Here is a 25,444-nt window from a genome sequence, read left to right as displayed (position 1 = left end):
GATCTATCATTATCCCTAATTTTCAAATGGTGAAACTGAGGCACAGAGAGCTTAAATAATGTGACAAAATCACACCACTAGTATTAGGACCTAAGCCCAAGTAAATCACTCTGGACAGCTCTGCAAACTGGTTCTCTATGCTTGATGCCTCTCCACAGGCATCGCTGAGCCCCCAACTACAGGACGAGGCAGATATCATCCCCACCTCACAGGAGACAACTGGGCGCACAGCGGGTAAATGCCCAAGGTCATTCACCTACTTTCATAGCCTGGAAAAATCCAGGTTTATGACATCTAAGGCTGAGCTACTTCCATCACACTGTTTCTCCAGCAAAGCATCTAGAGACACAGCCATTCTGGGATTTATACTAACTTTAGAGAGCACACCTTATTCTCTAACACAAACTAAATTTGGTTGCACTGCTGTTATCTGATATTTTCTCTACTACTGAGTAGCCACTCCATTTCCCAAAGAACAGAGTAACATTAAATAAACCCAGGAACTCAATAAACAGGAAATCCCTAGTAATTATTTCTCAGGTGTTAAAGAATCTTTTTAAATGTTTATCAGCAGCTCAAACTTTTCTGGTTTTGGACACAAACAGACCATGCACACTGAAAACAGACTGAAGCCACACACCAGGAAAGGACTTCGATCTAGATTGAAAGTTTCTTGCTTTTATACAGACTTTCAAGTGATGTGAACAAGATAAAGCTACTGTCTACACTTGTGTTCTCTCCCTCATTATCCTTGTAAATGACCAGCAGTACAAGCAGCACCTTAGGGTCCAGTGTTGTTACATAATTAAAACAAACTTGAATCTCCCTGCTATACAGCAACTTAAGGATTGCCTTTATAAAACAAAATGTACAGATTCTGTGGAATGTGCCTGTTTTGGCTGAGAATTGCCTGCACAATTATAATATTAAGACCAGGATACAGCTGTTTGTGACTAAGCCCATGCTCAGTGAGTAAGTGCTATGGAGCATTCCAAGTCACCAGACATCTGCTTCCTGTTTTCATTCTTCCCTTTGTCATTCTATCACAATTTCCTTACACCTACAGACTACCTAAGACAGCAATTAAGCAACTCTGGTGTTTGCCTGTCTCCTTTCCCATCTTTAACTGTAGCTCGGGGTAGCTGAATCATTCTGCTTGGAGGGGGAGGAGGAAGGGAACCTAAGATCCCTGAAAAGTACATTCTGAGACTAGAGGACTATTGCCCGTGTAATCTACCTTGACCTAACTTCCTCTCTCATTTCCAATTAAGAACTTCCGTGTTGAAGCAATACCAGCCCCTCCAAAATGACAATTGTAAACTGAATCACAAAAGGAAAACCTCCAGCAGCAAAAATAAATCAAGGCAATAACTTACCTCTAACAGTGGGGAACTGTAACCCACCCACCATTCTTTTGACATTATTTCTGTAACTGCTGACTCTTATATGTAGCTTATAGATAAACAACATGTGTGTATAAGAATCCTAGGAACTAACTTCAGAAGATACAGACGCCGACCTTCAGGCATTCCAGCTCTGGAAGATTTGTTGACCTTCAAACAAAAACCAGGAGGATGCACACTACACTATCCTTATCAGAACAGACTGTGCTGGCCTGCACATAAGAGAACTTTTCAACCCTCTCCCCTTGAATTCTTTGTTCTGCTTTCTCGCTCCTTCCCTATAAATACCTCTGCCTGCACTGAGGTAGGGAGATGGACTTTGGGACAAGAATCCTCCATCTTCTCAGGTTGCTGTCACTTGAATAAACCTCTTTCCTTTCTCACAAGCACCTATCTCAGGAGTCTGGCTTTCATTGTGGCTGGCAGCCAAACCTGGGTTTTCAGTTAAGCTACTTTATGCCAGAATACAGAACAAGATGTGTTTACATTTAAGGCAGTTCATATCTATGCAAATAGATTGATGTTGAAGTTTTCCTCAGTCCAAAGTAGCATCTTTATCATCTTCCTTAGGAAAAGCTGACTCCTTGTTGATTTCTATTTGGATCATGAAGATATGCATCTCACTCTAGAGATGAGAAAGCTAAACAGGGAGAAGCCACGGACTCTGAGACTTTGTGGAGCAGAGCCAGCAATCAGCTCTGAACTGCTCTCTGTACTTTATCTCATTCAAGCAGCTGTGATTTGGGGTTCCTATCAATGGAGCCAAAACTAATTCAAACACCCCAACTCTGTCACTTGGGGTCTCTGAAAAATAAAAACATGTTTTTAAATTTTCTAGGTAGCTATCCTAGAAGATAGTCTTAGTAGTGATTCTCCCAAGTTCTGTATTAAGGAATAGTTTAATAACAAGCCAAACTATATAATCTTGAATAAAAACTGAGATACATTATTGGTACATAAATTACTTTATAAATTGAATCTCAGGTCAGTAGTATATGACGTAAATAAGTTAACAAAACAAAATATTGCATCATGTAGATTTTTAAATTTTTTATTTTAAGAAAATACAGAGCTGGGAATCATTTTACTTCTACTGTGGTAGATATAACATATCTTTGAAAACCTAAATAAGCTTACTGACTGCTGAATCTTTCACATTAATTAACTGTGTTTAATTTTCACATTACCAATTGTTTTTATGGCTTATAATCTCACTGAACAATTTTTCAACATCATTTAAAATGACTGAAAGACAGAGATCTCCAATATCTATGAAATAAGTAAATGCATATTAATAAGAATTAGAACACTTACTTTCTTCCAGAAAAAAACATTAGTAACTTATTCCTGAATTGTCTATGCATCACTTAAGAAAATTCACTTGGAATTTTTGTTTCAATTTCGATAACAAATACACTATTTAGATGCCATTCACCAGTCTTAAACCTTAAACTCACATCCCATATCGTAATCTCCTTGAGTTGGAGGCTTACCATTTTAACCCTGGGTGGCAGGGCTTCTTCAGGGCTACTGATTAAGAGGGGGGCATCAGCTCACTAGTTCTAACCATGACCGAGCAGGCCTGCAAATTCCATCCCACTTGCAAGTTCATTCTGATTTACAATTATAGTAAGACCTAGATGAAAAGATCATGAAAAAAATCGAGAAATATTCTAAATATTATAATCTTCCTTTGGCAGACCACCAGGGCGTTTGTATCTTTGGACAGAACCCATGCCATTTCAGTTCCTCTATGCAGTCCTAGTTTAGAACATTTTAATTTTAGATTAAAAAAAAAAGATATGATCATGCCGAAAACATTTAAAAAAAAGGGCATCTGGAGAATCACAAATTAAGAAAATGCAAGGAGAAATATGTATGTTTCATTCCCTTTTCCAGTACTCTTACAACTCTGCTTTCTTGGAAGGGAATTCATGAGCTATAATACTTGAGCAGATTCTCATCTGTAGGTTTTAAAATTTTCTTATCTGCCATATTCACCACCCATCCAGGAGCAAGACCAAAGAAAATCTGCCTTGGATCCTTTCGAGTACTAAGCATTTTGAAGAGTTCATCTTTAGTGATATCAGGTAAAATATAACCATACTTCTTGGCAAGTTCCAGTCTTGCTTCAGGAAATTTGGCAGGATCCGCCAGGTAACCACGATTCTTTGCATCAGTGTAATACGGGACCAAGGCTTCAGGTGGAAGCATTCTTTTTGGGATGGGTTGTCCCCGCAGAAAGAATGGAACAGGTTTGCATAGAATTTCTAAAAAACATATTTAAATAAAAAAAGAAATATGCAAATATTGGCTATATGCATAATGATCTTCTTTAATAATTATTTTCATTATTAAATTTTAAATATTACTAAGATCAGAACTTAATTCTAAGAACTTGTTTTATAAATACGCTTGTCTTACGTAGTAAGCAAATGGAAACACTTCATTTTCAAAAGTTTGCATCTTAAAAATCAAAGTTATTCCTGGGTTAACAACGAATAATGAATGTCTTACACAAAGGCAACATCATATTTAAGCCTCATGTCTAAAAACAAAAACTAAACCTCTTTATGATACACTGGCTCAAGTAATTAGAAGAAGATGGAGCCTCACTAGCCACACCACTAATAAATCCTAAATGAGAAAACCAAGGTGCCTGAACTGCAAGTCAAATAACCATGAGGATTTTTAAAATCCTCATACGCCAGCCAGGATTAGACAAAGAGGAAGAGAAGAAAATGACTGCAGAACAAGCTTACCTAGACTTCTTGGATCATAGAAGGCTGTAGTAACAACACCACCATTTTTTTCAATTGCAGCAATGGCTAGCTCTGAAGCCAACTGTACTTCAATATTAATTTTTGCCTTAAAGATGTCAGCACCCTATAACATGTCAAAACAAAGTCTGTTAGTAGATATTTTGAATAAAAGTTAATATGGCAAGCTTCCTTTTTATAGTATTTTCTCCTCCAAAATGCCTACAACGTAACAGTCATTCCTACTTTAAAAAAATATATATGTTCTTATTGACTTTAGAGAGAGAGAGGGAGAGAGAGAAACATCGACGGGCTGCCTCCTGCACGCCCCCCATCAGAGATCCAGCCTGCAACCCAGACATGTGTCCTGACCAGGAATTGAACCGGTAACTTCTCAGTGCATGGGATAATACTTAATCAACTGAACGACACCCGATAGGCCATTTCCTATTTTTTAATTTTATTTTTTTAGTCATTCCTACTTTAAATACCTCTGCTTTGACACCCTATCAACAACATCATCTTGTCTTACCAATTTTCATTTCCTGTAAGTGGGGATGACTATATTTTCATTTGATGTATTTAGTAGACACCAATATAACTACTCATTCCCAGTACTTCATTAATTATAGACTGTATTAAAAATCCTAACAACTCTATGACAGAATTACTGCTAAACCAATGTCATAGATCAGTACACTGAAGCAGAGAAGTAACTTGCCCAAGATCACAAAGCTAGGGTTAATCCAGGAGCTTAGTCACAAGTGTCTGTGTTCTGAACCACACTATGCCATCTATTTATTAAAAAGCTAAGCAACCAGCCAGTATGACAAACACTGACGACCAGGGGGCAGACGCTCAAGGAGCTGCCAAGTGACAGCAACTTTGCAGAGTGCCCTCTCCCACTCCAGGACACCTCGGGGGATGTCAGAGAGCCACTTTCGGCCTGATCCCCACAGGCCAGGCCGAAGAACCCCACCTGCCGGAGGGACCCTGCTCATTCTGCAGATGCCCTTTGAGCCTTGGTGCCACCCCAGGTGCAGCCAGCCAGGGAGGGACCACAGGAGGTTGGCTCCAGGGCGTGTCCGGACCGTGCCACCCCAATGGCCAACTTCTAATTAATTTCCTTTCACTGTGCACGAATCCATGCACCGGGCCACTAGTATGATATAAAAACTTAACTTCCTTACTCCTAAATAGGCAAGAGGCCAAGAGATGGTTAATGAGGGGGATGAGTGGGCTGGAACCAGCAAAAGAACAAAAGATCTGACAACCATATCTGAGCTTTGGAGGGGTCAGCCCCCTCCAGGGAAAAAGGCAAAAGGGGACAACAGAAATTTACTTTGATTCACTACTGATTTTACTATAGTCTCTAAACTGATGATAATAATAATAGTCTATCTTTCCTGAGAATGGTCAACACTAAAAAATGCAGTACTAAAACTTTAAAGCTCTGTTTTGGGCCACTTTAGTTAGGATATTCTATATTTTACTTTAATTTCAAAACATTCTGACAAAAATAAAAATATGGTAGCATTACCTTTCTTTTGGTGGTGACAAAAATATTTAGCTAATTTGGTGTGGTTGAAATAAGCTGGCTCCCAATCAAGTTCCTTTCCTTAATTATAAATGTTTAATATATTTCAAGAATATTCCATCAATTTCAAGACATATTTTCTCACATTCTTTCCATGTATAGTTCTGGTCTGCATTTGTATAATCACTGGCATCTTTGACTCAGTAAACTAACATTTTAACATATTATTTGTGATTCTTTATTACTATGCTGTAAGTGCTGAACCATTTCCCTATCCTTGGACATTGGGGTTAGCTCAGGGGTGGGCAAACTTTTTGACTCGAGGGCCACAATGGGTTCTTAAACTGGACCGGAGGGCCGGAACAAAAGCATGGATGGAGTGTTTGTGTGAACTAATATAAATTCAAAGTAAAGAAGCAGAGGGGAGAGCAAGAGAACCGGATAGAACAGCCGGATCTGGCCGTAGTTTGCCCAAGGCTGGTTAGCTCCATTGTTTTCAGTGATATATAAAGCATTTTTAGGCATATCTTTGTTATCAGTTAGGGTTTTTTTTGCTTTTCCTTTAGAACAGTGATTTTTAACCAGTGTGCTATGGCACACTAGTGTGCCTCAAGAATTTTTAAAACATGCAATACCTAACTATTTAGTTAGGGGCACTGACCTCTTTTTCCTTAGATTGTTAAATTAAAAAATAACAACAGCCAATACATTATCTGTCCATTGTGAATGAATCAAAATTATACCTATTTTTTTTTGTGTGTCAGAGCAGCAAAAAATGTATTTTTCAGTGTGCAACAGAATTTCAGTAATTAGTTATGTGTGCCATGAGATGAAAAAGGTTGAAAATTGCTGCTTTAGAGCAGTGGTCGCCAACCGGCAGTCCGTGGACCACTGGTGGTCTGTGAGGACCGAAAGGTTGGCGACCGCTGCTTTAGAACATGTATTCCCAAACTGGTATTTTTGTGCTGAAGGTTAACAAGAGTCTTAATAGCTACTATCTATTGCAAATCTGAAGGTCAAACAATTTACAAAGCTGTAAATGATGTGTAATTGTGCTTATTCAACCACTGCACTGGTGCAGTTTTCGGATTTCTGCTAGATTAATAGACACATGCTTAAAAGCTGTAGGGATTTGCAGTTTAATGGCTGATGAGGTCATGGATTTTTCCACAGGTTAATTACACTCGGAGTAGAATACTGAAGCTTAATCATGTATTTGGTATTCTCTTTTCAAATCATTTTATTTGGAACTAGAGGCCCGGTGCACGAAATTCGTACACTCGGGGGGGTCCCTCAGCCTGGCCTGCACCCTCTCACAGTCCAGGAGCCCTCAGGGGATGTCCAACTGCCTTAGCGCTGCCGTGGAGGTGGGAGAGGCTCCTGCCAGCGCTGCTGCACTAGTCAGCCATGAGCCCAGCTTCTGGCTGGGCAGTGCTCCTTCTGTGGGAGCGCACTGACCACCAGGGGGCAGTGCCTGCATTGAGCGTCTGCCCCCTGGCAGTCAGTGTGCATCATAGCGACCAGTCATTCTGCTGTTTGGTCAATTTGCATATTAGCCGTTTATTATATAGGATGCTTTTATCCATAAGGTTTACTTTTTCAAAAAAATCTTAAAAGGTTTTTCCTTAAACAAATGCTTCCCTCTAGTGGACACAGCTATGTTACTGACATATATATAAGAAACAGGAGTAGTTGATTAATAACGTACAAGGGGGTGAGGTGGGATGTGTGAGTGCTCCCTCATGAAAGAATGCCAAGAAAGATCTTCCTGGTATGATGACATCTGAACAGAGAACCAAAGGAAGTGACGGAGCAAGCCAAATGGATGGATACACAGAACATCCCAGGAACAGGGGTCCCTCAATAAAAAATGCTGGCTTTCTAAATCACTACTACATACTGGTTATGACAACTCAAAAGGATAAAAATAAAAGAAGGCAAAGTGTTGCCCTAACTGGTTTGGCTTGGTGGATAGAGCCTCGGCCTGCAGACTGAAGGGTCCCAGGTTCGATTCTGGTCAAGGGCATGTACCTTGGTTTCGGACACATCCCCAGTAGGGAGTGTGCAGGAGGCGGCTGATCAATGTTTCTCTCTCATCAATGTTTCTAACTCTCTATCCCTCTCCCTTCCTCTCTGTAAAAAATCAATAAAATATTAAAAAAAAGAAGGCAAAGTGTTGATTAAATGGAAATCAGAAATAGTCTCCTATGTAACTCCAAAATAAATCGAATCCAGATTTACCTCCTCTACCAGCTGGACACCATAATCCCTTTTAAATGGTTGAATGGTCACACCTCTTCCATTGACAAGCTGGGTTAAGTCAATAGGTTGAGTAGGATCAACTCGACCCAAATCAATTAGATACTGCAGTCTGTTGAGACTCAAAGGCTGATATTGACGTCTGAAGCTACAAAACAAGAAAGCAACAATTGAAAAACTCAGTCAAACTTATCTTTTGTAAGTTCTTCATATCAACTCAAAGCTCTGTCCTGTTTTTCCTCTATCAATTCAGATGGTTTAACAAAATAAAACCCTCCTGAATAAAACAAAAATATGTAGTATTGCTTGATTTTTGGTAATGAAACAAAACTAGTACTTTCTTTTTTTCACTAAAAATAATTTACCTCTCTAAACATTTATTTCACTCATTTACACAAATAAATAACTTTGTGGAAAATGTAACCCATTATCTGAATTATGCATTAATTATTGGGTTATTACTATGGGCCACATGTTTATATATATTTTGCTAAGCCTCTGAACAACCACAAAAGCAGGCATTATCATCTCCATTTTTGCAGGTCTGAGTGCAACGTCTGGGGTTTTTTTCCTACTAATTCAGGCTAAATTTCATGACCAAAAATGGTTCAGAGAAACAATAGCAAAAGTTGGTTTCAAAGTGAATTTACATTTCTACCAAGCTATTTTTTTTAGTGATTCTCCGTGAAAATTAGGGATTTTTATTTTACAAAGCAGAAGGCACCTTACCTATGTCCTTCATTAAACCCATATTTGGGGATTCGGAGGTAAAACGGGGTCTGGCCTCCCTCGAAGCCCAGCCGGGGCCGGGTCCCCCTCTGCCGTTCTCCTTTATGGCCTCGGCCACATTTTCTACCTCTTCTCCGACCTCTTGGTCGTCTTTCCTAACATGAAAAAAGAGTTTTATAATCCACAGATGCATTTTTAAAATTTTTATTTTACCTTTTCACTGTACATTTTGTATGCCATTTACTCATCCAACCAACCAGTACTAGCTACAATTCTAGCTGCTCTAATGTCTACACACTCTAAAGCAGTATCTTTGCTTCTGAAGTGCAGCTGATTCTTCTCAAGTCCAAGCTGTGTTTCAAAGGCAACGACCCCAGGATGCAACGGGGATAAGGATTCTATGACAAACTGGCATTGAAAAAAGCCTGGAATTAAACATCCACAACAAACAATGATACAGGATGTTCAAGAAAATTTATATGGCAATTAATTGTAAATACATCATTGTTACCTATATTATTTTACTTAAAGGCTAACTTATAAAGATAATACTATTTCCTGTCACCTCACAAAAGTATTGATTTTCGAAATGACAGTGTCAACTAAGAACTATTCAGAGCTGTATTCAGTGGTTTTCAAAAAAGACATTTAATGTAACAAATCAATTCAAATCTTTCCCATGAAGACCAAAATATATTGGAAAAGCACTTCATTTTAAATCCAATTCTGAATAAAGCAATCATTTTTGCAGTTCTCGAGACTTCGCTCCTCCTCCCTAATCCACGTAATTATGCTTTTAAATGTAAACCTTATGAAGAGTCGGGACCACGTGGGAAGGCTTTCCTCTAAGCAATGAAGGATTACAGGGGCTCGGCACCCTAGGTTCATCCCAGCGCCCTTCTCTACCAGCACGACCCGCAGGGAAAGGCCGCTCTCTCGCCCCGTCCCGCAGCGCTTCCCCGCACCGTCACCAGCCATTTACCGGTTTCTTGGAGCCTGGATTCGGCCTTAGGTTGGCCAGACTCACGCGGGGCAGGGCCCGGATCAAGTCCAGAGCCCTCGCCCCACCGCCTCGCACCGGACCAGCCATGACCCGGCGGCCGCGAACCAGCACAGGTGCCCTCAGCCACCTCCGCGCCCACGTGACCTCAGGGCGCCGCTTTACGGCCGTGGCCCCGCCTCTGTCGTACTGCAGCGTCCGCTGAGCTGTCCGCCCCCGTCGCGCCTTGAACCTGGAGTCCGCCTTTTGGGGGTGGGGGCGTGGACATGTGATCCTATGTTGAGAGTTCGATCCTTAAGATCGGACTTTTTCCTTAGGTCCTCTTCCGCCACCCACTAAATACGCTGTCGTTAGAGAATCTTGGAGTTGGTGTTCGGTCTGGTAGTCCTTTTGGAGGGAGTCTACTCTGAGCTCAGCCTGGAGTCTGGAATAAAATAACGCTCTTCTAAATGATTAGCTTTGAGCTTGGGTAATCACATATGGTAAGATAAGAAAATAAAACTGAATATGTGCAAATAGGTACGGACAATTGTATGTTTTTAATATTTTTGGTCATTTTTATATGTTTTTAATGTTGTTTTTTAATTTAAGTGAAAGACTCGGGGTCCGGCTATTAAATGCCTGGCTAATACCAGACTGGGAATAAGATTCAAACTAAGCGTTCTCTTCCGTAAGCATCTATATTGCTTTGACTGAGACACTGGGATACTAGCGTCACTTACTGTTAATGATAGGAGCATACTGAGGCTTGGTAAATAAATGTAGGACACTGTGTTAAATTGGTCTTATTCGATTATCTGACTAAACAACCATTGGTAAATGTCACAGGATTCCAGGGCAGGAGGAATTGAGAAACTGAGACAGGAAAGTTAAAACAAGGCCAAACAGTGTGGGCAATTTGCACCATTTATAATTAACAAGCCATTATTCTCCCCAGCCAAGGACACCTGAGAGCAAATGGTTAAAAACCTCCCAACGAAGAGAATGCAGAAAGGGAGGGAGAAAGGAGAAAAGAAAAAAGGGCAGTTTTACTCCCTAAACAGAGAAGCCAGCGGTCTCAGGCTTGGCAAGATAAAGTTGCCAGGTGCTTCTCGGGAATTCTGGGAAGGCAACAACAAAGTAAAAAGGGACCTTGAGAATTAATCTGTACCAAAATATTCAGCAAAGGAATTCTGAAACCTATAGACAGGAGGGTATATAACGCCTCGGACCCCCACTCAACTCCCTCTTCAAATTAGCTGAGAGCCTGTCTGTACTTCATAAACCAGATGTATAGGTTTGCTTGCATTGGTTTTTCAGTAAAGGTACATGTTTTAATAAACTGGTTTTTCACAACACAGCCAAGGTCTCTCATATAAATTAATTTATATGAGAAGACAAGGATTGAGATGGGGAACAGCCTTCTCCCACTGACTCGGGGCTGTCTGGTAACACCTCTGGTGTCAGTGAGAGGTGCCTCTAACAGTAAAGGTAGCTTTGAAGGCTTGGAAAGGTTGGTTGGGTAGTTTGACCAAAGCCTCACAATCATCAGCAGAGCCAGGATTCAAACTTCCCCTGCCTCCTATTATAAAACTAGTATTTTTATAATATAAAAATTGAATATACGCAGCACAAAATACCTAACGTTTTCACTCTAAAAATGTCAGCTTCTCAATGTTTGTCTTAGGTGAGGGTAATATAGAAGAACACCTTTTTCTTTCTTTTTGTTGTTCTTTTTATATTTCACCACCTTCCTAGGGAGTTTTTCCTGCTGATCCCTATTAGTGATCACAAATAGTAAAAGTGAGAAATAAATTTTGGAAGGCAGTATTGACAGAAGAAACATCCAAATCTATAGAGAATTTGTATAAGTTTGAGCCAAACTGATGACAATTGCCAGGAAGCAAAATCTCAACGGATTCAGAAAATGCTCCATAGAATGGCAGTTTTACAGCTTATTTTATACATTAGAATCAAAGGAGGGTTACATGAAATTCATTGGTGGTAGATTAGGGAGGCAGGGGAAAGCAAAGTGGGGAAATCTCTGACTTTAGATAAAGAGTAAAATGCAGAGACACATACTTCTTTTACATTGATGGATAGTTAACAATTTTTACTCTAATTTACAGCACATAGAGATGGTATTTTGGAAACAAGATAACAATGAAGGGTTCTATAGTCTTGGGCTCTGGTGTGTGGGTGTGCCCTGAGGCATCTTGAAAAGATTTCTCTGAATTCCAAGGGTATGTTATCTTAGATGCAAAAGGACAATAAAATAAACAGGTTTATTTAAGGTAAAGATTGGCCTTTGTCAAGGCCAGGATTGTACCTTCAGCCTGGGTATGGGCCCTGCCTGGGAATTGAATCTGAGACCCTTCAGTGCATGAGACAAAGCTCCAACCAACTGAGCCACACTGGCCAGGGCTAATTGTTTTATCAATGTTTGACGTTTATTTACTTATCTTATGATGGATGAATACTTAGATAATTTGAACTATTTGTTCCTAGTATTTTAGTTCTCTCATGGTAAACAATGCAATTTAAATAATGTAAGTACTTTAAATATACATTTATAGGGTTTTTCAACTTCCTTTGTTTTAAATTTTATTTTATTTTTTCCATCACCACTTATTCTCTATGCACTCTTCCACCTCCACCCTTCCCTCGAAACACCACACTGTTGTCCATGTCAAATCATACAAACTATAATCTCTGACCACAATGGAATTAAATTTAAAAAAGAATAACAGGAAGATATCAGAAAAATCCCCATATACATGGGATCTAAACATATTACTAAATAACTCGTGGATCAAACAAGAAATCACAGAAGAAATTTTAAAATATTTTAAACAGAATAAAAATGAAAGCATGACATATCAAAATCTGTGGCATGGAGCTAAATAGATCTTAGAAATTTATAGCATAAACACTCATATTGGAGGGGGGAGAAAAATCTCAAATCAATGGTTAAAGCTAAGAAGCTAGAAAAAGAAAAAAATAAATCCAAATAAGCAGAAAAAGGGGAAAAACTGACAAATCAATGAAAATAACGAAAAAGAGAAAGTCTGTTAAACAAAAAAATGGTTGGTTTGAGGTCAAGGTAAATGATAAAGCTCAAGCAAGGCCAACCAGGATAAAAAGAAAAAACATAAACTGCTAATATCAGGTAAGAGCGGAACCATCACTACAGATCCTTCAAACATTGGAAGAGATGTAGGACTATAGTGGACACATTTATGCCAGTAAATTCAGCAACTTAAATAAACAAATTCTTTGAAAGCCACAAACTATGATTCAAGAAGCCAAGAGACAGGACTGCCAAAACCGGTTTGGCTCAGTGGATAGAGCGTCGGCCTGCGGACTGAAGGGTCCCGGGTTCGATTCCGGTCAAGGGCATGTACTGTGGTTGCGGGCACATCCCCAGTAGGAGGTGTGCAGGAGGCAGCTGATCGATGTTTCTCTCTCATCGATGTTTCTGTCTATCTCCCTTCCTCTCTGTAAAAAATCAATAAAATATATTAAAAAAAAGAGAGAGAGACAGGACTTCTGGAATGGTGGTGGAAGGCTTTGGCAAAACATTTCACCAGTGAAACAATCACTTCAGTGGTGAAAATGAATCTTTTTTAATATTTAATTTCTTTGTAAATTGTTCTGATATAGAGCAAGTGAAGAAACATTTATTCAAGAACATCTAATAAGTCTTGGTAAGAACAGCAAGAGTCTGTGCCATTTGAGCCATGCCCCACTCCTAACATCAGCCCTCCCCCAACTTGGAAAGATAGGAACTCTTCTTTTGACAGCTAGGAACAAGAAGATGGGATTTCCTCTCTCCTCCTAGCTCCCAGACTAGGGTGACAGTTTTTTCCTGGGAAAGGAGGCTACTGGCATCTCTAATGCTCTCAGCTTTGGGTTACAGAAGCTCTATTCCAGGCAAGTGTAGCCAAAAGAACTGAAGCCCTTTTACCCCAATTCGCCCTTACTCTTAGAGTTGGAAGCTATGCCCTGGTTGGTGCCAGGTTGAAAATATTGGGCCAGTTTGCTAATAGGATGCAGGTTTCATGCCAAGAAGGATGTTATGGTCTGAACTGTGTCCTGCAAACTTCGTATGTTGAAATCTTAACTCCCAGTACTTCGTAAAGTGATTGTATTTGGAGAAAGTGTCTTTCATTAAGGTAAGTTAAAATGGGGGCATTAGGGTGGGCCATAATGCACAATTACTCATGTCCTGATAGGAAAATGATATTTGAACAAAAACCTGGATAAAGGAAAGACACTGTACCAGAAACACCAATCAGAAAGAATATATGCACCCCTATGTTCAGAGCAGCACAATTTACAATAGCTAAGGTTTGGAAACAGCCTAAGTGCCCATCAGCAGATAAGTGGATTAAAAAACTGTTGTACATCTACACAATGGAATACTCTGCCGCTATAAAAAAGAAGGAACTTTTACCATTTGCAACAGCATAGGTGGAACTGGAGAGCATTATGCTAAGCGAAATAAGCCAGTCAGGGAAAGATAAATATCACATGATCTCACTCATTTGTGGGATATAATCAACATAATGTGATGAACAAGAATAGATCGATCTAGAGACAAATGGTAGGGGAGGAGGGGGGGAGTAGAGAGCAGCCAAAGGACTTGTATACATGCATATTAGCATAACCAATGGACACAGACACTGGGGCAGTGGGGGCTTGCCTGGGATGGGAATGGCTGGGGGAGGGCGGTCAACTGGGGTAAAACTTTAGACAATAAAAAAATAAAAATAGCCGAAACCGGTTTGGCTCAGTGGATAGAGCGTCGGCCTGCGGACTGAAGGGTCCCCGGTTCGATTCCAGTCAAGGGCATGTACCTTGGTTGCGGGCACATCCCCAGTGGGAGGTGTGCAGGAGGCAACTGATCGATGTTTCTAGCTCTCTATCCCTCTCCCTTCCTCTCTGTAAAATATCAATAAAATATATTTTAAAAATAAAAAATAAATAAAAATAAAAATAAAGGTAAGACATTGTGAAAACACAGGAAGAAGATAGTAATCCACAAGCCAAAACAAAAGGCCTCAGAAGAAACCAACCCTGCTAACACCCTGTTCTCAGACTTCTCACTGTCAGAATTGTGAAAAAAAATAATTTACATTGTTTAAGCCACCCAGTCTGTAGTTCTTTGTTATGGCAGCCTAAAAAACGAATACAGACTTTGGTACCAAGAAGTAGGGTGTTTGCTGTAAAAAATTCCTGAAATTGCAGAACTGGGTAATGAATTAGAAAAAGAAACCAAAACTAAAGTTTGGAAAATTCTCAGCATATCCATATTGCAAAAATTTGAGAAAGCATGTTCTGGAAAGAACATCAAGGATATGGCTGGATAATCATTCACAAGGGGAGCCCAACAGTAAATTTGAACTGAAAGATGGAAGAATCAGAAAATAGTAAATATAGTTTGATAGAGATTATAAAATATGGGGAATGGAGAGAAAAATAATGAATAAATATGAACAGAGCCTTAGAGAGTTGAGGGACACCATTAGGCATGAAAACATATGTGTAATGGAAGTAAAAGAAGGAGAGGAGAGAGAGAAGCAGAAAACTATTGACTACTGGCTGAAAACTTCTGAAATATGATGAAGTCATTACACATACAAGAAGTTTCATACAATCTAAGTAGGATAAATTAAAGGAAGTCTACACCCAGACACATCATAATCAAGTATTGAAAGCTCAAGGTTTATATCAAAAGGAATTAAAAGCAGGGACTCAATAATTGTATGCCAATGTTCGTTGCAGCATTGTTCACATACAAAAAAAAGGTTGAAATAACCCAAGTGTCCATCAAGAGATGAATGGATTAACAAAATGTAGGGTATAATGTAGTGTATAATACAAATGTAATCCTAAAAGGAAATGAAGATCTGCTACATGCTACAACATGGATGAACCTTGAAAACATGCTAAATGAAATAAGCCAGATACAAAAGGACAAATATTGTATGTATCCACTTACATGAAGTTCCTAAAATAGGCAAATATATACAGACAGAAAGTAGATTAGACATCGATGTGAGAGAGAAACATTGGTTGCTTCCCATACATGCCCCAGTGCCCCAGTGGGGGATCAAACCTGCAACCCAGTTTTGTGCCCTGACCAGGAATTGAACCAGCAACCTTTTTGCACACAGGACAACACTTAACCTACTGAGCCACTCTGGCCAGGCAAGCCAGCACTATCCTGATACCAAAACCAGATAAAAACATTACAAGAAAAAAAAAAAACAAAACCTATAACCTAATACCCCTGATGAAAATAGATTAAAAAATTCTTACCTTTTAACAAATTGATTTCAACTAATTATATAAAGGAAAATATATAATGAATAAGTGGGGTTTATCCCAGGAATGCAAGTTTGATTTAATATTAAAAATCAATCAATATAATTCACTATGTTAACCGACTACAGAAAACATCCTTTTAATAAATATAAAATTGTTTTGACATGATCAAAGGTTCATTCAGTACAACTCTCAGCAAACAAGGAATAAAAGGGAACTCTTTCAACCTGATAAAGACTAATTATAAAAACCCCACAGCTAACATTAAATATCAGGACAAAATACTGAATGCTTTTACCCTAAGATCTGGAATGAAGCAACAATGTTTATTTACCATTTATATTGGAGGCTGTAGACAGTACCATAAGGCAAAAGAAAAAAAAATCAAAAATACTGATTGGAAAAGAAGTAAAACTATCTTTTTTTCAAGTATATAATCGTCTAGGGAAATCTTAAGGAATCTACAAAAAAGTTACTAGAACTTTTAAGTCAGTGTGGCAAGATTACAGATACAAAGTCAATATGCAAAAGTTACTTATACATATTGATATATCTAGCAATAAATAGTCCAATTGAGCCGAAACCGGTTTGGCTCAGTGGATAGAGCGTCGGCCTGCGGACTGGAGGGTCCCGGGTTCAATTCCGGTCAAGGGCATGTACCTTGGTTGCGGACACATCCCCAGTGGGGGGTGTGCAGGAGGCAGCTGATCGATGTTTCTCTCTCATCGATGTTTCTAACTCTATCCCTCTCCCTTCCTCTCTGTAAAAAATCAATAAAATATATTTTAAAAAAATAATTAAAAAAAAATAGTCCAATTGAAATGTAATATACCATTAACAATAGCATAAAATATGGATTTTCTAGGGATAACTTTGACGAAAGATAGGCAGGCCTATACACTGAAAAGTATAGAACATTGCTGACAGAAGTACAAGATTACCTAAATAAATGGAGAGATATATTGGTTCATGGATCATAAGACTCATTTGTCAGTTTTCTTCAAGCTGGTCTGTAGATTAAAGAGAATCTCAATGAAAATCCCAAGAGGCTTTTTTGGAGAAGTAGACAAGTCAATTCTAAAATGAATATGGAAATATAAAGCACACAGATTAGCCAAAACAACTTTGAAATAGAAAAGCAAGGGAGGGGGATTAACACTACTTGATTTCAAGCTTATTGTAAAGCTACAGTAACCCAGACATTGTGGTATTAGAATAGGCACAGATCAGTGGAACATCATAGAGAATTTAAAAGTAGACTCATGAGAAACCAAGATGGAGGCATAGGTAAGCACCTAAACTGCTGCCTCGCACAACAATTTCAAAACTACAACTAAAAGACAGAATGAACACCATCCAGAACCACAGGAAAGCTGGCTGAGTGAAAATTCTACAACTAGAAGGAAAGAGAAAAGCTCACAGAGAATTGGAGGTACAGCAAAGGGTCTTTGTGCGCGCAGAGAGGAAGGGCGGCTGAGAGCCTGGCTGACTTTCTCTGGCGGAAGGAGGAAGGAAGCCCCCGACCGCACTGAACCCCAGTTCTGACTGCACTGAACCCCAGTCCCAGGCGAAACCCCGTGGACCCAGGCTCATACAGGGGGAGTCTGGTCTGTCAGGTAGAGAGAAAGGCACCTGGAGACTCCGAGACCCGGGGGAGACGCAGGGAAGCCCTGGTGTGCCAGTGTGCACAAAGGCTGCGGAGGTTGCCACAGGCTTTCCCTAGCAGAAGGGAGTCAGAAGCTCCTGACTGCACTGAACCCCAGTTCCAGGCGAGCCCCTGGGGACCCATGCTCTTACGGGGGGAATCTGGACTCTCGGGCAGAGACTCGGGAGCCGGGGAAGGCAAAGGTCGGGAGGCGCGCGCATGCCAGTGCGCACAAAGGCTGCGCAGGTTGCCACAGGCTTTCCCTAGTGGAAGGGAGTCAGAAGCTCCTGACAGCACTGAGCCCCAGTTCTGACTGCACTGAACCCCAGTTCCAGGCGAGCCCCTGGGGACCCACGCTCTTGTGGGGGGAATCTGGATTCTCGGGTGGAGACTCGGGAGCCGGGGAAGGCAGAGGTCTGAAGGCGCACGCATGCGCGCAAGGGCAAGGCTGACGGGAAGCCAAGACTGTCTGCTCCGCCCTGAGACTCCACCCCTTCCAAGCTGAGCACAGAGGCTATTGCATTTTGGCAAGTCTAATCCTATAAGGCTGTCTCCAGCACCGAACTTCTCCCAGCGCAGGCACAGCTAATCCTACGGCCAACTGGCCTGGAGGTCAATTCCTCCCAGTGATACCAACAACAATCAAGACTTAACTACAACAAGGCTGTACACACAGTCCACAAAGGGGTGCACCAAGAGTGTCCACCTCAGGTTAACTGGGAAGGCCGACCCACTGGGCCATATAGGAAACCTAGCACACAAAGCTACTCTACCAACTCAGGGAAGCAGTGAAAATGCGGCATCAAAGAAACAGATCACAAACGAAAGAAATGGAGGAAAACAAACGACTGGATATAGAATTCAAAACCACGGTTATAAGGCTTTTCAAGAATATCCTAGAAAAGGCCTATAAATATAACGAGACCCTCGAAGATATGAAAAAGGACCAACTAGAAATTAAACATACACTGACTGAAATAAAAAATATTATACAGCCGAAACCAGTTTTGCTCAGTGGATGGAGCGTCAGCCTGCGGACTGAAAGGTCCCAGGTTCGATTCCGGTCAAGGGCATGTACCTTGGTTGCGGGCACATCCTCAGTGGGAGGTGTGCAGGAGGCAGCTGATAAATGTTTCTCTCTCATCGATGTTTCTAACTCTCTATCCCTCTCTTTTCCTCTCTGTAAAATATCAATAAAATATATTTTTTAAAAAAATATATTACACAGAGACCCAACAATAGACTAGAGGAACACAAGAATCAAGTCAAAGAATTGAAATACAAAGAAGCAAAAAACACTCAACCGAAAAAACAAAAAGAAAAAAAAAAACCAAAAAGTTGAAGATAGTGTAAGAAGACTCTGGGACAACTTCAAGCGTACCAACATCAGAATTATGGGGGTGCCAGAAGAAGAGAGAGAGCAAGATACTGAAAACCTATTTGAAGAAATAATGACCGAAAACTTCCCCCACCTGGTGAAAGAAATAGACTTACAAGTCCAGGAAGCACACAGAACCCCAAACAAGAGAAATCCAAAGAGGACCACACCAAGACACATCATAATTAAAATGCCAAGAGCAAAAGACAAAGAGAGAATATTAAAAGCAGCAAGAGAAAAACAGTTAATTACCTACAAGGGAGCACCCATATGATTGTCAGCTGATTTCTCAACAGAAACTATGCAGGCCAGATGGCAGTGGCAAGAAATATTCAAAGTGATGAATAGCAAGAACCTACAACCAAGATTACTCTACCCAGCAAAACTATCATTCAGAATTGAAGAGCAGATAAAGAGCTTCACAGATAAGAAAAAGCTAAAGGAGTTCATCACCACCAAACCAGGATTACATGAAATGCTGAAGGGTATTCTTTAAGAAGAGGAGGAAGAAGAAAAAAGTAAAGATAAAAATTATGAACAACAAATACATATCTATCAACAAGTGAACCTAAAAATCAAGTGAATTAAAAACCTGAGGAACAGAATAATCTGGTGAATATAATAGAATCAGGGAGTGGACTGATAATTCTCCATAGAAAGGGAGTGGACTGATAATTCTCAGGGGGAAAAGGGTATGGGGGGGGTTCAGGAAGAGACTGGACAAAAATCATACACCTATGGATGAGGACAGTGGGGGGGAGGTAAGGGCAGAAGGTGGAGTGGATATCGGGTGGAGGGGAGCTATGGGGGGAAAAAGGAGAAACAATTGTAATAATCTGAATAAAGATTTATTTAAAAAAAAAGTAGACTCATAAATTTAAAGACAATTGATTTTTGAAAATACAATTTACTACCATACAGTTACCATATTTCTTGTTGTACAATTAAATGTTTTGTAGTATATTCAGAAAATTGTGCAACCATAATCACCCGCCAATTTTTGAAAATTTAGATCACCTGTTACAGAAAACCAAAGAAGAACAAAGCAATACTTAGAGAGATGGAGTTACATTTATTACACGCGGGTCCAGAGGAAAATGTCTCTCAAATTCTGGGCCCCAACATGCAGGAATTTTCCCTATTTATATGTTTTGACCTTCTTTGTCTCCCAAATATGGGGTGTTTCCAGCCCCTTTTGCAAGTTCTTAAAGAGCCCGTATGTGCTGGGGCCTTGAGACCTCAACCAGAGGCCTGGCCTGGCGCCAGCACTGATAACCTTGTCTGGGGAAGGTTTAATGGCCTCTCTGAAGTGGGAGTAGTCTTAGCAAGCAAGAATTTACAGAAGCCAAATAGCAGGGTTAAAATTTCAAACAGCAGTATTTATATAAGATGGATGCTTCATTCCCCACTGGTTTTATGTACATGAGTCAAATCATTGACTCTTAGTCATTGTAGTTATATTTACCCCTGAGGACTATAATCTTAATTTTCTGCCTAATAAAGTTAGTGGGCCTGCTTATAAGATAAGGGCCCAGAATGAAGGCCAGGAGTAATCTTTAGAGAGTCCGAAGAGTCCTGGACTCTCAATTTTTCCTGGGCTGTCTTAAGTCGGGTGTGATGAAGCCACGTTGGGATTCCGTTGACCTTGACTGCCGTGGAGGTGGTCCTTTCCAGGTTGGAGTCAATCCTTGGGTGGCAAATTTCTTTACCCAAACAGTCACCAGGGTGGAAGGGATGAACCAGATCAGAAGTTGGTACAGGCAGAATGTCTCAGATGTGCTTCTGGATTGCTTCCTAGGTAGACTGTAAAGCCTGTAAGAACTTGAATAAAGACTGGTTATGGATTTTAGCCTTTTCTAGATTGGGTAGGTCAGGACCTGGAAGAGTCACTAGAATCTGTAGAGGCCCCACTGGTTTTAGGGCAGCCTCCTGGGCAGCTTCATCTGTGGCCCGGTTCCCTCTTGCTTCTGTGGAGAACCCTTACCTTGTTGTAAATGCGTACCTGCTATCTGTATAAATTGTTACTGATTTTCTTTTGTCTACCAGAGAGCCTGAAACTGGGTGACTCAAGTGTTTGACATCCAGTGCTCTAGTGTGTTCTGGAGTAAAACCTCGACCTCATGTGGGGCAGTTAGGATTAGTTACTGCCCTAGGCTTAACTTATTTGCTTTTTTAATAAGCATAGCTATGGCTGCCACCACTCAGAGGCAAGTAGCTCACCCAAATGCAAAGGGGTCAAGTCTTTTGTACAAATAGGCTACCAGCCATTTCTAGGGGCTGAGACTTTGGTGAGTACCTCTTTGCCTATGCCCCTTGTCTCACATACGTAGAGGTGGAAAGACTTAGTTACATCCTGTAGCGCTAGTTGGCCCATCGTCCCTGCTCTGCTCATGTCTGTCTAACTGCCTAATGTATTACCTCAAGGATCCTGGCTCTGAATTCTTTTAGGGAAAATGGACGTTGAATTTCTTCTGTAGCTGCTTCGTGCTGAGGAGGGACGGAATTTTCTCTCAGAGCCAAGAGGTCCTTGCTGTCTGTCACAGGGACGATGAGGCCTGGGCCCAGAAGGAGGTGGGCTTGTGACCTGGCAGAGACAAACTGTAACAAATGGTCCAGTGGAAGGGAAAGAAAACATTTCAGTTTTAATGACCTCTATTGAAATAGAATTTTTCTCCTCAAAATTACCTCTATGTTTATCAAAAGAGCCAGATAAAGACTAATTTACCTATTGTATTTAATTTGGACTGACTGTTTGCATAAACACAACAAGAATGGTAACTGACTATCTTTGCTGGAATTTCATGATTGAATCTTGAAAAGCCCCGTAGGGCCAGGAAGCCAAGCCATCCAGCTGCCGTCAGGCCTGCCTGTAGTATCTGCTGAGTTAGGTGAATCCCTCACCTGCAGCGACTCCACCTGGGCCCACGCCCTAGGTTTTAAGGCCCATCTCAGTAGCCCTCCTACTCGTCACGGCCTAGAGTGTGTGGGGTTCCACAGGGACGCAGAGTCGTCCTTATTGCTCCCCTTCTACTCTGACCAACCACCAGTGATGGTAGGGTATGGGCCTGACGCTCCAGCGCCAGCCATTTTCAGGGCTCCCAAGCAGGATACCAGACTTTCTCCATGGCACTCTTATTGGCTTCAAGTCTTCAGAGTTCAGACAGGGCTCTTTAAAACATGACACTCCAGTCAAAGTTTCCGGTCAATAAAACCACTATTGGAAACCAGTCTTATTGAATTTATGCAGAGAAATGTATTGCCATGATTTATTAAGCATTGCCAAATTTCAGAGGAATTATATAAGGAGAAAAATATACTGACCTGCTTTAAGATCTTCTGATTTTCCTTGTTAGTCCTTTCTATGGATTCTTCAGAGTAATATAATTATCTTCAAATGACAAGGAGAAATTCAAAATGTGTCTATATTCAAGTAGACAATTATAGCTGTCCTTGTAGTAGGGTTCCCCCTACTTAACTTGTCCTTAAAATTTCATATGGTCTCTGGGAGGGGTGACATGCTCTCTGAGAAAAGACTAAGGGAGCTTTATTGCTTTACAGGGTCTCATATGTCACAGGACCTCACGGGGTCTGTAATTCCTGTAACAAAGGGCTGGTACTCACTACTTCCCTCTGTTCCAAACAGGCCTTCCCCAGTTTCCTAAAGTTGAGGTTTGTGCCACCCCTGACATGGGCATGGTCACACAGGCCTGCAAGATAGTAACATTGGCACTGTGGCCACCTTAGGTTGCCAAATCTTCTGCTACCATATATGACATATGGTAAAGTCTATTCTTGACCTTCCTACACAAAGCAAAATTGTCCTTGTCTTTCTGGAGTCATGTCCATGAAGTCGCAGGTATCATCTAAATCTATTATACAGCTTTCTGCAGGTCACTGTCAGGGCTGTGCATGGTTGCCAATTCTTCTTTCTAGCCACAAACACAGCCTGTCTAATTTCCCTAAATTTTATGCTGGCACGGGAGGAAGTTGTTTTGCTGTAAACAGGCAGCTTAACTCCTACATATCTGGGCTTGGACATCTGCCTAGAAAGCTGTAATTTATAAGTTTAACATGTGGCCTTAGGTCCTTCCAACCCAACAGGGTCTCTGCCATCCCTCAGTCAGACTCCTCCTCTCCTGGAGAATCTCCAAGTCCTGAAGGCTCCCCGGTCCAGGGAGAATGCCTTTCCTTTGCTCTTTGACTTTAAGCTGCCAGTCCAAAACAGCCAGAGTTGCAGTTAGAAACAGCTTTGCATATTGCAAAGCGCTTCTGTGGCAGTGGCTTGGGTATTAGACCCCTTGTCTTCCCACCAGTCCCCTTTGTGGCAGAGCAGGGACCAGGCCTCTCCCAAGGGAGTGCACTGGAAAGGGATCTCAGCCCCTCCTCTTCCAGCAGCAACAGGTACTGAACCCTTTCAGTACATTTGCAAACAGGGAGCTTTCACTAGCTCTATCTGCTGCTTTTACAGATCCTGGGCCTGCTGCTCTATTCCTGGGGCTGCAGGGAAGGCTAGTAGCCGTCACTGGCTTCTGGTTTAACTGCTGCAGCCAGCCAGCCAAAGGCCTAAGTCTTGTATTGCTTGTAAAACACTCATTACTCACTGGGCGGCAGTGGGCAGCTCTAGTGTCAGGTAAATGTCTGCTGTCCCCCTCTTTTCTCGCTGCTGCTGAGGCTTCTTCCAGGGCCACTGCAGGCAGTTCAGGCATCCAGCTCCCCTCACCCCCTTCTTTCACCTGGCTCTTGGGGGATGAGTCTGCCTAGCAACCAGTTTTATTTTTTTTTAATATATTTTTTATTGATTTCAGAGAGGCAGGGAGAGGGAGAGATATAGAAACATCAGTGATGAGAAAGAATCATTGATAGGCTGCTTCCTGGACACCCCAGACTGGGGATCAAGTCCGCAATCAGGGCATGTGCCCTTGGCTGGAATCGAACCTGGGACACCTCAGCCCATAGGCCGACACTCTATCCACTGAGCCAAACCAGCCAGGGCTGCCTAGCAACCAGTTTTAAATCACCAGGGCAGCTAGATTAATTATGCTTGCAGAAAACTTGCGACTTGAATCTAGTGAAGTTCTGATAAGACACCTGGACCATACCCCTACGCCAGCAAAATGGTCTGCAGCCAGCAAAATCAACAAAAACCTATCTCTCCCTGCTTCATAATTAACTGCTGACCACCTCCCCTCCCCGTCCCGTCCCCCAGTCCAGTTGCTTGTCTCTCTTCCCGATTGTGAGTCAGAGGAAGACAATTCCTACAGAGGGGAGAAATAGAAACAGTGGGAGTTTCAGAGAAAACTACAGACTACCGCTGTAATAGTCCTCCCTTTTGAAGGCTGAGGTCTGACCTGTGGAGAAAAATGACTCTTAGTCAGCCTGGGAAGATAGGGAGGAGGAAGATAAGGGTGTGTAGGGAGATTTCTTGGGAACTGAAAGCCTGGAAGGCCTCCTGAAAGAAAAGATCTTTAATCCAGTTACAGATGCTATTAGAATGGGGGGTCCATATATAGTTAATAATAACTTCAGCCTTAGTTCCACCACAGGTGGCTCACGTTGGAATATGATGTCACAGGCAGGGACAGGGCCTGTAAATCTCTCCGCCCTGCCCTGCAGAGCTATAAGTCCTGCCCCTGGAAGTCTCCGATCACCAAAAGAGATAAGAAAGCCATAAATAAAAGTTGTTTGAAATGTCATAAATTTATACCTTTAAATTAACCCTAGGATTTTAAAATTTCAATTTAATACAGCAAATTCACAAATCAGAGCAAACTGAAACCCTTACTTATACAAAATTAGAGAGAAATTTTTATTAGTTAAGTGGGCTGATTCCCTCCCACTGTGATAGCAAACATCTCTGAGAAAAATAACTCAGCAGCGCTGTTTAAGACGTTTGTAGACCATTACAGTTTCAGCCTTTAATAAATAAAACATTTTAGCCAGATGAATCAACAGAAATGCAGAATAAATCAAAGTAGCTTTCGCTTCACACAGACCAGTTAATGAGCAGATAATTATGCCAAGACAGACAAACATCCATACTCACACTCTCTCAGTAGACTAGCCCAAACTGGAGCTGAGCAGATAAACGAAACAATGCCCAACTCCCCAGACCGGCTTGGGGGCACTCCCGGCACCCACGGCCCAGAACAGAATTCTCAACCAACGTCTTGGTGAGAACCTACCGGAGGAGTTAAGACTGCGTCCAGTCTCCCTTCTCGGTAGCAAATTGGCTAGTCCCACACAAACAGCAGAGTGAGCTCATAATTCCTTAATCGAATCTGAATTCATTCACCTCCAGAGCCCCACATTTATATACTAGCTAGTCCGAGTTTTTTACTTCTACCAGATATTTACCCAGAGTTTAAACAGTCACCTGAGCCCTAACCGGTTTGGCTCAGTGGATAGAGCAGGGATGGGCAAACTTT

The 25,444-nt window shown here is 41.3% G+C and overlaps 1 protein-coding gene across 1 annotated transcript; it reads right to left on the bottom strand.

The window, feature by feature from the left end:
* Window positions 1-2,438: 2,438 nt before the first annotated feature.
* Window positions 2,439-9,831, bottom strand: MRPL15 (mitochondrial ribosomal protein L15). The gene is made up of 5 exons (XM_080646871.1): window positions 9,670-9,831; window positions 8,688-8,842; window positions 7,941-8,106; window positions 4,166-4,289; window positions 2,439-3,673 (listed from the first exon to the last, which is right to left on the bottom strand). Exons 1-5 carry the CDS (start codon window positions 9,775-9,777, stop codon window positions 3,336-3,338), a joined length of 891 nt encoding a protein of 296 aa, XP_080502997.1. The 5' UTR covers window positions 9,778-9,831; the 3' UTR covers window positions 2,439-3,335.
* Between the last annotated feature and the right edge of the window lie 15,613 nt (window positions 9,832-25,444).

The sequence above is a fragment of the Plecotus auritus genome, assembly GCF_963455305.1.
Source record: "Plecotus auritus genome assembly, chromosome: 11".
Classification (NCBI taxonomy): domain Eukaryota; kingdom Metazoa; phylum Chordata; class Mammalia; order Chiroptera; family Vespertilionidae; genus Plecotus; species Plecotus auritus.
The sequence above is the reverse complement of the archived record's forward strand: the minus strand, read 5'-3'. Positions and strand labels throughout refer to the sequence as shown.

What these genes read in the sequence shown, in the direction of transcription:
- MRPL15 (XM_080646871.1), bottom strand. Translation starts at nt 9,777, where the DNA reads ATGGCTGGTCCGGTGCGAGGCGGTGGGGCGAGGGCTCTGGACTTGATC. An exon ending in ATCCAGGCTCCAAGAAACCG is followed by an intron (nt 8,843 to 9,669) that starts GTAAATGGCTGG and finishes TTTTCATGTTAG; the next exon opens with GAAAGACGACCAAGAGGTCG. An exon ending in GTGTCCAGCTGGTAGAGGAG is followed by an intron (nt 4,290 to 7,940) that starts GTAAATCTGGAT and finishes GACATGTTATAG; the next exon opens with GGTGCTGACATCTTTAAGGC.